The sequence below is a fragment of the Musa acuminata genome, chromosome BXJ3-4 (genome assembly GCF_036884655.1).
Source record: "Musa acuminata AAA Group cultivar baxijiao chromosome BXJ3-4, Cavendish_Baxijiao_AAA, whole genome shotgun sequence".
Classification (NCBI taxonomy): domain Eukaryota; kingdom Viridiplantae; phylum Streptophyta; class Magnoliopsida; order Zingiberales; family Musaceae; genus Musa; species Musa acuminata.
In genome coordinates, this window is record NC_088352.1 from 21,539,387 (window position 1) to 21,555,261 (window position 15,875).

The 15,875-nt window shown below is 42.4% G+C and overlaps 1 protein-coding gene across 1 annotated transcript; it reads right to left on the reverse strand.

Moving 5' to 3' along the window:
- Positions 1-544: 544 nt before the first annotated feature.
- Positions 545-1,927, reverse strand: LOC135636371 (uncharacterized). The gene has a single exon (XM_065148059.1). It carries the CDS (start codon positions 1,925-1,927, stop codon positions 545-547), a length of 1,383 nt encoding a protein of 460 aa, XP_065004131.1.
- Between the last annotated feature and the right edge of the window lie 13,948 nt (positions 1,928-15,875).

Genomic DNA, 15,875 nt, shown 5'->3' on the forward strand with positions numbered 1-15,875 from the left:
CGACAGGCGGGTGTGCCCGGCAGTTGCGTCGACCAGCTGATCGATCCTTGGGAGGGGATAGCAGTCTTTCGGGCATGCACGATTGAGACTCGTATAGTCAATGCACATCCTCCAACTCCCATTAGATTTCTTTACCAGCACTACATTAGACAGCCATCGCGGGTACTTGACTTCCTCGATGAAGCTAGCCGCTAAGAGTCGCTCCACCTCTTTGCGAATGACGAGTTGCCTATCAGGGGCTTGGCGTCGTGGTTTCTGTTTTACTGGCCGGGCATCGGGCGATATATTCAGGTGATGCTGGGCGGTCTCTGGGTTGACGCCGGTCATGTCGGATGGCGACCAGGCAAAGACATCAGCGTTCTCCTGCAAGAAACCAACGAGCTACTCTCGTTCTTGCCCAGGGAGTTCTGACCCGACCTGGACCGTCCGATCTAGGTGATCCTCCATCAAAGACATGTCGCAAGTGGGCGCCATCGGCTCCGGGTGTGGTGTCGACCGCTTCTCTTCTCTTGGGTCCTCTAGAGGTTGGTTGGTCTTCGCCCTTTTATGCAGCGAAACCGCCGTCAGGTAGCATCGTCTGGACTCTTGGGGGCTTCCCCAAACTTCCCCTGTCCCGGCGTGGGTAGGAAACTTCACCATCTGATGATAGGTGGAGACTACAACTCTGATTTTGTTGAGGGTGGGGAGGCCGAGGATGGCGTTGTAAGCAGTATGAAGATCCTACCACCAAGAAGGTGGACATCACCGTCTTTGTTCTGGGCGGCGCTCCCAAGGTGAGGGGCAAGGTAACAGTCCCCAATGGTGAGATCGAATCGCCGGTGAATCCCGTGAGCGCCAAGCAGATAGGCTTCAGGGATTCTTTGGTTAACCCCAACTTCTGGAAGGCATCCAAATAGAGCACGTCGGCTGAGCTCCCCGTGTCGATCATGATTCTCCTCACCTGGGCGTTAGCGATCCGAGCCATTATCACAAGCGCATCGTCATGCTCCGGTGGCTTGACGTCCTTGGGAGGGAATGCGACCTTGGGGTCGGGACCACGTTGGGGAGTGGCAATCCTGGCGGAACGGGCATATGCCTTTCTCCCGGACATACTGGTTCCCCCAGCCGTTGGTCCTCCAGTGATGACATCGATGTGGCGCTCCACGGGGCCCTTCGGGCGAGGCGAGGGCTCCCTATTACGTCGAACGTACCGACTGAGGTGACCCCCGTGGACAAGCTCCTCGATCTGCCGTTTCAGTTCGTGGTAGTCTTCAGTGTCGTGCCCGCTTTGCCTATGAAAGCGGCAATGCTTGGACTGGTCGACGAGCTCTCGCGGGTTTTTCATCGGAACGGGAGCCCTGAGCAACCCTCTCTCCTTTATCTGGAGAAATATCTCCGTATGGGACGCGCCTAAGGGGGGCAGAGGAGGCCTCAGAGCGGGCAGGTTAGATCGGTCCAGCCTGCGCCTAGTCGCGGCAGGCTGCTGCCCGTGAGCCGGCTCCGGTCTGACCCTCGTGTGCTCTTCCTGCTTTTCGGCCATCCAAGCCTCAGCCGCGACGAACTGGTTCGCCCGCTGAACCATCTCAAGTACCGCGGAGGGGGGCCTCTCAACGAGGGACCAGAAGAATCGGGAAGGTCGCAGTCCCGCCATGAACGCCTGCATTAACAGAGAGGGGTGAGCATCGGATAATCCTCGGATCTGCGTGGCAAAACAGTTCACAAAGTAGGAGAGGGACTCGTCATCCCTCTGGTGTAGTTCGAGAAGCAAGGCAACAGACGGTTTCGACCGTGCGCTGGCCAGGAAGTTGAGCTCGAAGTCTCTAGCGAGCTGGTCGAATGAGGCGACTGTCCCGATCCTTAGGCCGCCGTACCACGCGCGGGCTGGTGCTCTTAGAGTTGTGGGGAATGCCCTGCACATCAGAGCATAAGAGGTTCCATACAGTGCCATTTGGGTGCGGAAGGCGGCTACATGGTCCGGTGGGTCGGTGGAGCCGTCGTATGTGTCCAGAGAGGGGAGACGTGTTAGGATCAAGAGAAGTAAGAGGGGGGGGGGGGGGTGTGAATTAGTGCAACGGAAATCTTTCTGCGATTAAAACTGCGTTCGTACGATGAAAGCGATTTCGGTATGAAAGCCGATTCTAAGATTACTTTAACTTAAGATCAAGCGAGATGACGTTAAAGTAAATCTATGAAGGCAGTTTGCAGTTAAGATGGAAATCAGAATATAGGTGCAAACTGAAATACGACGTTCGTACGATAAAACTGATTTGCGTCTAAACGCCGATTCGGAAAGCACTGAACTTTGAAACACGTTCGTAAAAGCACAGAAGGCAGTAAGCTATTGAGGAGGTTTGCAGTAAAGATAAGATGCTCAAAGTAAATGCAAACCGAGATTTAGAGTGGTTCAGTCAATCTTGACCTACTCCACTTTTGGCTTCCTCCACCGACGAGGTCACCGACGTCAACTAGAGGCCTTCCTTCAATAGGCGAAGGCCAACAACCCTTTTACAGTTTCACTCCTTTTGACGGGCTTAGGAGATAACCATTACAGAATTTTCTCACCTCTCTTTAAAGCTTAGAACTTGGAAGAAAAGAGAGAGAAGAACTTTTGGCCTTTACAATAATTTTGAGCTCTAAAAATCACAGAACAAGATCAGGATTTCGGTGTATGTTTAGTGCCCTTTCAGTGCTGAATGGGTGGGGTATTTATAGGCCCCAACCCAGTTTGAATTTGGAGCTTAAAACTATCAATACCCGAAATTTCGGGATCTGGCGGTTGCACCTCCTGACTGGAGCGGTTGCACCGCTTGGCAGAGCTCGAAGACTGAGCCTTTGGGCGGTGCCACCTCCTGTCAGGGGCGGTTGCACCTCCTGCCAGAGCTCGAAGACCGAGCTCAGGCGGTGCCACCTCCTGACTGAGGCAGTTGCACAGCTCAGCCAGAGCTCGGAGACCGAGCCCAAGCGGTGCCACCTCTGTCAGGAGAGGTTGCACCGCCCAGTCTCGCTCGGAGACTGAGCCCAGGCGGTGCCACCTCCTAGCTGGGGCGGTTGCACCACCCAGTCTTGCTCGGAGACTTAGTCCAGGCGGTGCCACCTCCTGGCTTAGGCGGTTCAACCGCTTGGCAGAAATTAGGGTCCGAATGGGTTGATCCATTCGGCTCAATTTGGGTTTTTCAAGGACCCAATTGCCCCAAGATTAAGTTAATGGGATCACCTCCCATTTCCAACTTAATCATTGTGCTAACTATGATATTTCCTAAGACATTTACTGCAACTTGCTCCGGTGCGTCAATCGCTTCTTCCGACGAACTTCCGTCGATCATCCGATGAACCCTCGGTGATGCTCCTGCGGACTTCCGGAAAACTCCTGGACTTGCGACGATCCACTTGGCGAGTTCCGACGAGCTTCTTTGGCAAGCTCATGGACTTCTCGGATTTGTTCCCGCAGAACCTCCGACGACTGTCCGAACTTCCGTCGAACTCTCGAACTCCCAACGTGATCATTGTCTTGACTCTGGCGCAACTCCTGCTGCATATCTTACTTTCATCGTAGTTAATCCTGCACACTTAAAATAAAACTTCGATTGAGACAATTAATTCTAACCAATTAACCAAGTTGTCCGGCATGTCATTGGTCCCTCGACGCTTCATCTGATTCTTCGGCGCATCGTCCTTTCCTGTAGCCTATTGCCCAATCGGCCAGTTGACTCCGCAACTCCAATATCCTTGGCACAATACCTGCTCTTCTTGGCCCGATGCCCGAGTCCACGGCCCAAAGCCTTCTGTCGATACGTCGACCGATCCACTAGCCCGACGTCCAATCTTCTAACATGTTCCTCTAGCACAACATGATTTTCCTGCTTTAATTGTCTCATCATGATCGAAGCATCCTACGTCACTCAAAACGTAGATTAAATCATAAACATATATCAAGTAGTTTTATCATCAAAATACGAGATTCAACAATCTCCCCCTTTTTGATGATTACAACCACTTGATGATGGAGTTAAACTTAACTCCCGGAGTTTAAACAAACTCCCCCTATCAATATGCCATATTGATAGAATCTTGAATTCAAACTGAATTCAAGTCATTGCAATATTCATCATGAATACTTGTAACACATCATCATGAACTTATGCATAAATTTATGCATAACATCATACTTCTCCCCCTTTGTTATTAACAAAAAGGAGAAGTCCAACTATTCTTGTGTTTGGAATATTAGTTTGACATATTGCTTGAAAAACTTAATATCAAGTTTTATCATCATGCAGTTTTGAAGCCAGAAAATTTAGCAAATGTTACATCATGCTCAGATCATTCAAGCTATCAAGTTTTAGATATGCAAGTTTTACAGCATACAGGATAGCACTTTTAGGACATGCAAGCTAGCAATGTTACAACATTTTAGAACTTGCAAGTTAGCAATTTAGAGATGTTCAAGAATGCAACTCTTGCTTCTTGAAATATGCAAGTTGCAAGCTAGCAAATTTTTGCTTCCTTTGCAATGTTTGAGCTCGCAATTTTGCTTCTTGATATAGGTAAGATAGCACTTTTGCAATTTTTGTTTGGCAAGCTTGTGATGTTCAAGATAACAAGTTCTTTCTTCTCTTTTGAGAAATGTCATTTTTGCTTTCTTTGGAAAGTACAAGCTAGCAAAATGCCAAACTAGCAATGTTAGGATCGAGAGCACTAAGAGGGGGGGGGGGGGTGAATTAGTGCAGCGGAAATCTTTCAGCGATTAAAAACGAAAGTTGCGTTCGTTCGATAAACACTATGCAAAAGCCGATCCTAGTTTACTTATTATTAAGTGCAGTTTACGTTTAAACACAGTTAGCGTCTAAACGCAGTTTGCGTCTAAATGCAGATTGCGTCTAAATTCAGATTGCGTCTAAGCGCAGTTTGCATCTAAGCGCAGATTGCGTCTATGCGCAGTTTGCGTCTAAGCGCAGTTTGCGTCTAAGCGCAGATTGCGTCTAAGCGCAGTTTGCGTCTAAACACAGTTTGCGTCTAAGCGCAGTTTAAGCAGAAGTATAAAGACAATGTGCTACTATTCAAAAAGTAATCTACAAAAAGCAGATTTACGTCTAAATGCAGATTTACGTCTGAACTTTGAAACTCGTTTGTATACTCGCAGAAGGCAGTATGCAGTTGAAATTAAGACGTAAACGTAAGCTGAAATCTGATGATTGTGCGAGGAAAAGTCGATTTACGTCTAAATGCAGTTTTACGTCTAAATGTTGAAACTCGTTCGTAAAGTTGCAGAAGACAGTTTGCAGTTATAAATAGAATCAAAATGTAAATATAGACTGCGAGGAAACTCGTTCGTAAAAGCGCAGAAGACAGTTCGCAGTTATAAACAGATTCAAGACGTAAATGTAAGCTGCAAAGTAAGGATCGTACGAAAACACGTATTGACGTCTGAATCCAGATTCACAAAGATTAGAGCTTAGAAACTTGTTCGTAAAAGCGCAGAGAGTAGTAGCTATGTAGGAGGTTTGCAGTAATGATAAAGTGCTCAAAATAAATGCAAACCAGAGATTTAGAGTGGTTCGGTCGGTCTCGACCTACTCCACTTTTGGCTTCCTCCACCGGCGAGGTTACCGACGTCAACTAGGTGCCTTCCTTCAATGGGCGAAGGCCAACTGCCCTTTTACAGTTTCTCTCCTTTTGACGGGCTCAGGAGACAACCCTTACAAATCCTTTCTCTCCTCTCTTTACAACTCAAGACTTGAAGAACATAAGAGAAGAGAACTTTTGGACTTTACACAAGTTTGAGCTCTTAGAATCACTGAAAAGATCAAGAATTCGGTGTGGATCTGTGTCTCTTCAGTGCTGAATGGGTGGGGTATTTATAGGCCCCAACCCAATTCAAATTTGGAGCTCAAAACGATCAAATCCCGGAATTTCGGGATCAGGCGGTTGCACCTCTTGACTGGAGAGGTTGCACCGCCTGGCAGAGCTCGAAGACCGAGCTCAGGCGGTGCCACCTCTCTGTCAGGGAGGTTGCACCGCCCAGTCTTGCTCGAAGACTGAGCTCAAGCGGTGCCACCTCTCTGTCAGGGAGGTTGCACCGCCCAATCTAGCTCGAAGACTGAGCTCAGGCGGTGCCACCTCTCTATCGGGAGGTTGCACCGCCCAGTCTAGCTCGAAGACTGAGCTCAGGCGGTGCCACCTCCTGGCTGGGGAGGTTGCACCGCCCAGTCTCGCTGGGAGGCTTAGCCCAGGCGGTGCCACCTCCTGGCCTAGGCGGTTGCACCTCCTGGTGCAATCAGGGTCCGAATGGTTAGCTCCATTCGGCCCCAATTTCATTCTTTTCAGGGGCCCAATTGCCCCAAGATTAAGCTAATGGGATCACCTCCCATTTTCCAACTTAATCAACGTGCTAACTACGATTAAATATAAGACAATTTCTGCAGCTTTGCTCCGATGCGTCAATCGCTTCTTCCGGCGAGTTTTCGGCGAACTTCCGTCGATCAACCGATGTTCCCTCGGTGATTCTTCTGCGGACTTCCGGCAAACTCCTGGACTTTCCGACGATCCACTTGGTGAGTTCCGACGAGCTTCGCTTGGCAAGCTTCTGGACTTTTCGGATCTGTTCTCGCAGAACCTCCGATGACCGTCCGAACTTCCGTTGAACTCTCGAACTCCCAACATTATCATGAACTTGACTCCGGCGCAACTCCTGCTGCTTGTCTAACTTTCATCGTAGTTAATCCTGCATACTTATCTCAACACATAGATTAGACAACAAATGACAATTGACTTCATCATCAAAATCCGAGATTCAACAATCTCCCCCTTTTTGATGATGACAATCAATTGATAATGGAGTTATCCTTAACTCCCCCTGTCTATATGCCATAGTTGAGATAAGTCAACCTTGAATTCAAGACCTAAGAATTCAAGTGACGTATTGATAAGTTAGATCAGTTAAACCTATCAATACTCCCATCATGATACTCATCATGATGTATCTCTTCAAAGATGATGTCAAGGCTTGACATACATCATCAAGTTTGTATGATTGTGTTTTTAACTATTCATCATGTAGTTTGAACATTATCATATAAAGCTGTGAAGCGCTATTACATGATGCACATATTTGAAATATTCTAGCAAGTTTTGCATTTTCTTCACATGATAAGATATCAACTCAGGGCAGAATGCAAACTATAGCACACGTTCATATATCTCTTGGTGATGCAAGGATGGCATGATCATAACATTGTTTATAGCATCACTCAAGTATTTTGCAAGAAGTATGACATGATCATGGCAGTTTTTATCAATTCATATGTTTCTCCCCCTTTGTCATCAACAAAAAGCATGGCAAGAATCACTTCCTCAAATCTATTTCAGAAACTTATTTTTCATGAAAGTGTACGAGAAAATTTGTTTTACAGCATTCGAATAAATAAGATGCATTCGGACAAGATTTTGTTGCAGATTTTCACATGGCAATCAAGTGATTTGATCATTCAACATAGTCCGAAAAATAATTTTAACAAATTCATCTATTCGGACACATCAACATTCCTAATTCTCTTTTAATGAAATCAAATTGTTCTTCACTTAGTGGTTTTGTAAAGATGTCAGCTAGTTGATGTTTCGTATCAATGAATTCTATGATTACATCATGATTCGTAACATGATCTCGTATAAAGTGATGTCTGATATCAATATGTTTTGTTCTCGAGTGTTGTATAGGGTTTTTTGTTAGGCATATTGCACTTGTGTTATCACATTTAATGGGAATGTTCTTGAGATGAACTTTATAATCTTCTAAGGTATTTTTCATCTAAACAACTTGTGCACAGCATGCACTTGCTGCAATATATTCAGCTTCGGTTGTTGATAGAGCAACCGAGTTTTGTTTCTTAGATGTCCAGGAAACAAGGGCATGTCCTAAGAATTGACATGTTCCTGATGTACTTTTTCTATCTAATCTACAACCAGCGAAGTCCGCATCAGCATAAGCAGTTAACTCAAACTTCTCTGATTTTGGGTACTATAATCCTAGATTTGTGGTACCATTAAGATATCTAAGTATTTTTTTAACTGCTTTGAGATGAGATATCTTAGGGTTTGATTGAAATCTAGCACAATGTTTTCAAAACTTTTAGTTTCAAAGCACAATATTCTTAATTTGGACACATCACATACCAAACAGTAATGATACCATAAAAATCTGAGATAACTTTTACCACAAGGCGCAAGATGTATGTTTACCACGATAGATGTTTACAGCCAGCACATCAGAAGTAACATAAGAAGTTTACAACAACAACAAGTGTTCAACAAGTTCATTGATGAGGTGAAAAATTAAAATGCCTAAACAAGGAGTCAAATTGACTATGAATTTGCTGCAGCTCAGATAGGATTTAATCTTGTCGTTGTTCAATCCGTTCTTGTCTCTGTTCGAATCGATCCATTCGAATCCCAATTTCTTCGATGGATGTATGAGTTTGCTCAACTGGATGTGTTTCCTCAAAAGGAAGGGTCGGAGGAGATTGGGTACCCCTAAATACTGGTGTTTCCGGTTCTGGTTCAGGTTGAGGGTGATCAGTCCTTCTAGAGATTCTAACCCAGTTACCGTTTCTATAGTAACATCTTAGTCGGTGAAGTAGATTTTTGTTTATTATGTTGAATCGATCTACTTTCATTACTTCTTCTTCTGGTGGTATTAGAATGTCGTAAGCTTTCATTATTCTTGTGATTATACCACCATATGGGAGCATCATATCTTTCTTAGATAATTCTAACATGTTTTGTTGGATAAGATAACCAAGACAGATGTCATGTCCCTTCATGATTAAGTACATAGTTCCTAATTCTAATTGACTTATTTCATCATGATGGTATTGTTTAGGAAGAATTATACTAGTCATGATATGATGAAGTATCTTAGTGTTCAAAGGCAATAGATGTTCACAACTTTTAGGAACCAATGTTATGTTAGGATTGGCAAAGATTGTTCCTAAGGCTTCAACATAGGATGTTCCAATACTTTTATCATTCCATGATCCTCTACAGTAAAGTCCTATGCTTTTTATTGGAATGCCTATCATATCACAAATGAACCTATCAGTGATTGAGATGTGTTGTCCTAAAAGATAGGTGGACATCCTTTCTTCATCATCTATTTGTATGTTATTGTAAAATAATCTAACTAGCCTAGGATAGATGGGTTCGTTAATCTGCAGGATTGGAAGTAGATCTAGGTTTGCAAACCATTGGATAGTCTCTAAGTCTCTTAGTTCATTTAGATCTACGTATTTTCCCTTATTGATACTGTTAGGATCGAGAGCACTAAGAGGGGGGGGGTGAATTAGTGCAGCGGAAATCTTACAGCGATTAAAAACCAAAAGCTACGTTCGTTCAAAAACTATTATGATGCAAAAGCTAATTCTCAGTTTGTATCTAAGTGCAGTTTGCGTCTAAGCGCAGATTGCGTCTAAGCGCAGTTTTGCGTCTAAGCGCAGTTTACGTCTAAACTCAGATTTACGTCTAAACGCAGATTTACGTCTAAACGCAGATTTACGTCTAAACGCAGTTTTACGTCTAAACGCAGATTTACGTCTAAACTCAGATTTACGTCTAAACTCAGATTTACGTCTAAACACAGTTTTATGTCTAGACGCAGATTTACGTCTAAACTTTGAAACTCGTTTGTATACTCGCAGAAGGCAGTATGCAGTTGAAATCAAGATGTAAACGTGAACTGAGATCTGATGATTGTGCGAGGAAAGCCGATTTACGTCTGAATGCAGTTTTACGTCTAAATGTTGAAACTCGTTCGTAAAAGCACGGAAGACAGTTCTGCAGAATCAAACGTAAACGTAAACTGTAATGTATCAAAATACGAATTTACGTCTGAATGCAGATTCGGAAGAACAGCACTTAGAACTTGTTCGTGAAAGCGCAGAGAGCAGTAGTAATGAAGGAGGTTTGCAGTAATGATAAAGTGCTCGAGAATAAACGCAAACCAGAGATTTAGAGTGGTTCGGTCAGCCTTGACCTACTCCACTTTTGGCTTCCTCCACCGATGAGGTTGCCGACGTCAACTAGGGGCCTTCCTTCAATAGGCGAAGGCCAAACTGCCCTTTTACAATTTCTCTCCTTTTGACAGGCTCAGGAGACAACCTTTACAGACCTTTCTCTCCTCACTTTACAACTGAAAACTTGAAGAACAGAAGGAGGAGACTTAAAGGCTTTACAACACTTTTGAGCTCTTAGAATCACAGAAAAGATCAAGATTTCGGTGTAGGTCTATATCTTTTCAGTGCTGAATGGGTGGGGTATTTATAGGCCCCAACCCAATTCAAAATTCGAGCTCAAAACCGTCAAATCCCGGAATTCCGGGATCAGGCGGTTGCACCTCTTGACTGGAGAGGTTGCACCGCCTGGCAGAGCTCGAAGACTGAGCTCAGGCGGATGCACCTCTCTGTCAGGGGTGGTTGCACCTTTCTGCCAGAGCTCGAAGACCGAGCTCAGGCGATGCATCACCTGTCCAAAGAGGTTGCACCTCTCTGCCAGAGCTCGAAGACCGAGCTCGGTGGTTGCACCTCTCGGCAGAGCTCGGAACTTGAGCTCTGGCGGTGCTACCTCTTGACAGAAGAGGTTGCACCGCCCAGTCTCGCTTGGAGACTGAGCCCTGGGCGGTTGCACCGCCCAATCTCGCTGGGAGACTTAGCCTGGGCGGTTGCACCTCCCTGCCTGGGCGGTTGCACCTCCCACAGCTACTTGGGTTCGAATGGGTTGAACCATTCGACCCAACTTGAGTTCTTCAGGGGCCCAATTGCCCCAGGATTAAGCTAATGGGATCACCTCCCATTTCTAACTTAATCACCGTGCTAACTACGATTAAATCTAAGACAATTTCTGCAGCTTTGCTTCGGTACGTCAATCGCTTCTTCCGGCGAGTTTCCGGCGAACTTCCGTCGATCATCCGATGAACCCTCGGTGATGCTTCTGCGGACTTCCGGCAAACTCCTGGACTTTGCGACGATCCACTTGGCGAGTTCCGACGAGCTTCGCTTGGCAAGCTTCTGGACTTCTCGGATCTGTTCTCGCTGAACCTCCGACGACCGTCCGAACTTCCGTCGAACTCTCGAACTCCCAACGTGATCATGATCTTGACTCCGGCGCAACACCTGCTGCTTGTCTTACTCTCATCGTAGTTAATCCTGCACACTTATCTCAACACATAGATTAGATAACAAATGACAATTGACTTCATCATCAAAATCCGAGATTCAACAATCTCCCCCTTTTTTATGATGACAATCAATTGATAAAGGAGTTGTCCTTAACTCCCCCTATCTATATGCCATAGTTGAGATAAGTCAACCTTGAATTCAAGACCTAAGAATTCAAGTGACGTATTGATAAGTTAGATCAGTTAAACTTATCAATGCTCCCATCATGATGCCCATCATGATGTATCTCTTCAAGAATGATGTCAAGGCATGACATACATCATCAAGTTTGTATGATAGTGTTTGTAACTATTCATCATGTAATAATATAAAGCTACGAAGGACTTTTTACATGATGCACACATTTGAGATTTTCTAGCAAGTTTGCATTTTCTTCACAATATTGAATATCAAATTAAGACATGATGCAAACTATAGCGCATGTTCACATATCTCTTGGTGATGCAAGGATGGCATAACTATAACATTGTTTATAGCATCACTCAAGTATTTGTAACTATGACATAGACATGATTATGGCAGTTCAGCTATGACATAGTGTTTATCAATTCATATGTTTCTCCCCCTTTGTCATCAACAAAAAGCATGATAGCATTATCAAGCACATAAAGGAAGTCATGACACATATAATTCTTTGAATATCTCTTTATTGTTTGTTGCTTGAAGGAGAAAAGTCATTTTTCAAAAAGTTTTCATAAGAGTGTATAGGAACATCCCATTTTTAGCATACAAACCGAAAAATGAACTTCTTACATGCATTTGGTTAAAAATATTTGTCACATGATTTGCAATATGTAATAAACTAGTTTAAGTATTCGGACACATCAACATTCCTAATTCTCTTCTTATGTAATCAAATTGTTCTTCACATAGTGGTTTTGTAAAGATATCAACTAGTTGATGTTTGGTATCAATAAACTCTATGGTTACATCATGATTAGTGACATGATCTCGTATAAAGTGATGTCTAATATCAATGTGTTTTGTTCTTGAGTATTGTATAGGATTTTTAGTTAAGCATATTGCACTCGTGTTATCACATTTAATGGGAATATCTTTAAGATTCACTTTGTAATCTTCTAAAGTGTTTTTCATCCATACAACTTGTGCACAGCATGCACTTGCTGCAATGTATTCAGCTTCGGTTGTTGATAGGGCAACCGAGTTTTGTTTCTTAGATGACCAGGATACAAGGGCATGTCCTAAAAATTGACATGATCCTGATGTGCTTTTTCTGTCTAGTCTACAGCCAGCGAAGTCCGCATCAGCATAAGCTGTTAATTCAAAATTTTCTGATTTTGGGTACCATAATCCTAGATTGGTAGTTCCATTAAGATATCTGAGTATTCTTTTGACTACTTTGAGATGAGATATCTTAGGGTCTGATTGAAATCTAGCACAAAGTCCTACACTGAACATGATGTCTGGTCTGGTGGCAGTGAGGTAAAGTAAACTTCCTATCATACCCCTATAGGTTTTTTGATCGAAGCTTTCTCCATTCTCATCAATTTCTAACTTAGTGGAGGTGCTCATAGGAGTGTCAATGGCTTTTGAATTATTCATTTTGAACTTCTTTAGCAAACTCACAGCATATTTGGTTTGACTAATAAAGACGCCATTGCTTAGTTGTTTGATTTGTAGGCCTAAGAAGAATGTTAACTCTCCCATTAGACTCATTTCGAATTCATGACTCATAGTTTTCGCAAAGGATTCACAAAGAGATTCATTTGTAGAACCAAAGATAATATCATCAACATAAATCTGAATAATGAGAAAATTATTTTCAAAATTCTTGATAAACAATGTAGTATCAACCTTGCCTTTTATGAAATTATTTTCAATGAGAAAAGAGCTAAGTCTCTCATACCAAGCCCTTGGGGCTTGTTTTAAACCATAGAGAGCTTTAGTTAATCTAAACACATGATTAGGGTAGCCATTATTTTCAAATCCAGGAGGTTGTTCAACATAAACTTCTTCGGAAATGAAACCATTTAGAAAAGCGCTTTTAACATCCATTTGAAATAACTTAAAATTATTGCAACTAGCGTAGGCAAGGAGCATCCTTATGGCTTCCAATCGAGCCACAGGTGCGAAGGTTTCTTCGTAATCGATACCTTCTTCTTGGTTGAAACCTTTGGCCACTAATCTAGCCTTGTTTCTAACCACGATACCATTTTCATCTTGCTTGTTTCTAAAGACCCATTTAGTACCAATTACTAAATGGTCATTTGGCCTAGGAACAAGCGTCCACACCTCATTTCTCTCAAATTGATTTAATTCATCTTGCATTGCGATAATCCATGAATCATCTTTCATGGCTTCATCAACACATTTGGGTTCAATTTGGGAGAGAAAAGCGGCGTTGGCACAAAAGTTTTTAAAAGAAGATCGTGTTTGAACCCCCTTTGATGTGTCTCCTAGGATTAGCTCCTTAGGATGAGCATCTATATACTTCCAATCCTTGGGTAAGGATGTTTCGGAAGTGGATGCATCCAAGTTGCTAGTTGGAGACGGGGTTTCGTTTAAATTCAAGGAATCAAAATTAACATCATCATCAAGATCATTTTTCTTAATTTCTGAAATCTCATTGAAAACAACATGGATGGATTCTTCAATAATTAAGGTTCTTTTATTGAAGATGCGAAAAGCTTTAGAAACCGAAGAATAACCAAGAAAGATTCCTTCATCAGATTTAGCATCGAATTTTCCTAAGTTATCCTTTTCATTCAAGATAAAACACTTACACCCAAAGACTTTAAAATATGAGACATTGGGTTTTTTGTTATTCCATAACTCATAAGGAGTTTTGGTGAGTAAGGGTCTTACTATGACTCTATTTAAAATATAGCATGCAGTGTTTACAGCTTCGGCCCAAAAATATTTGGGTAGGCTATGTTCATTCAACATGGTTCTTGCCATTTCTTGTAAATTTCGATTTTTTCTTTCTACTACCCCATTTTGTTGAGGATTTCTTGGAGTAGAGAAGTTATGGTTGTATCCGTTGAGTTCACAGAATTCTTGGAAGTCATGGTTTTGAAATTCTCCACCATGATCACTTCTAATTGACGAAATCATAGATTCCTTCTCATTTTGAACAAGTTTACAAAACTTGGTAAAATATCTAAAGCATTCATTTTTTTGTTTTAAGAAGTAGGTCCATGTATATCTGCTGTAGTCATCAATAATGACAAAGGCGTATTTGCTACCTCCTAGACTCGATGTAGAGATTGGTCCGAACAAGTCCATATGGATCAATTGTAAGGGTCTAGAGGTGCTTATTTGATTCTTAGCTTTGAAGCTACCCCTAATTTGCTTACCTAATTGGCAAGCATCACATACATTATCTTTGATGAACTTGATATGAGGAATTCCTCTTACAAGTTTTCTAGATGATATTTGAGTGATTAGTTTCATGCTAGCATGACCTAATCTTCTATGCCATAGCCAAGCATCCTCATTCATAACGGCAAAGCACATTTCATCACATAAGTCATTGATGTCAATAGTGTATACGTTGTTTTGTTTTAATGCAATCATAGATATATTTTTGTGTGGTTTTTCAATGATGCAAGCATTAGATTCAAATCTTATAATATATCCTTTATCACATAATTGACTAATGCTCAAGAGGTTATGTTTTAAACCATCAACTAGTAAAACATCTTCAATAGAGAGGTTGGATTTGTTACCTATGGTTCCTTTGCCAATGATTTTACCCTTGTTGTTGTCTCCGAAGGTGACATATCCTTCGTCTATGCTAGTGAGCTTAGAGAATTGAGATGGATCTCCGGTCATATGCCTTGAGCATCCACTATCAAGGTACCATTTCTTGCTCCTAGCATGCGATTGTTTAGTTTTCTACAAGAAAGGATGATGTTTAGGTACCCATTTGCTTTTGGGTGCCTCATAAATAGATCTACATTTTCTATCATGTTGCATAGAGTTTATCATGGTTCCTTTAGGAACCCAAATTAATTTGTTTGGACTTATTTTCTTGAATGGACAACAATGTGTCTTGTGTCCAGATTTGCAACAAAAGTTGCACTTGGTTTGGTGTTGAACATGTAAGATGGAGCCTTTTATGAAGGTGGTTGGATTTTGATGAGGATTTCTCACAAATCCAATCCCGCTCCTTTTTGGAATGTGACCCTTGTTTGCAAGGATCATGTTTAATGATTTGCTACCAACCTCGAATTTCTTCAAGGTGTCCTTGAGTAGCAGATTTTCTTTTTGCATAGTTTCTAAATCATGACATTTGATACATGAATTTATACTATCATGATGTTCGACTTTTAACTTATCAAACTCACAAGTAAGATTATCATGCATCTTTTTCAGCAATTTATATTTTCTACTTATACTATTGCATTCGTCAAATAAGTCATTGAAGGCATTTAATAATTCATCGAAAGATAAATCAGCATCTATTGAATTTGTTACCTCGTCTTCGATGGCCATTAAGGCGTAATGAGCAACTTGCTCGGTGTTGGACTCCTCTTCCTCAGATGCGCTCGAATCATCCCATGTTGCTTGGAGCGCCTTCTTCTTTGTTGTTCTTTTCTTGACTTGGGGACAATCACTCTTATAGTGTCCTGGCTTTTTGCATTCATAGCAGATTACTTGGTCCTTTTTGGGTTCAAGTTTATTTTTTGCATCATTTTTGAACTTGTT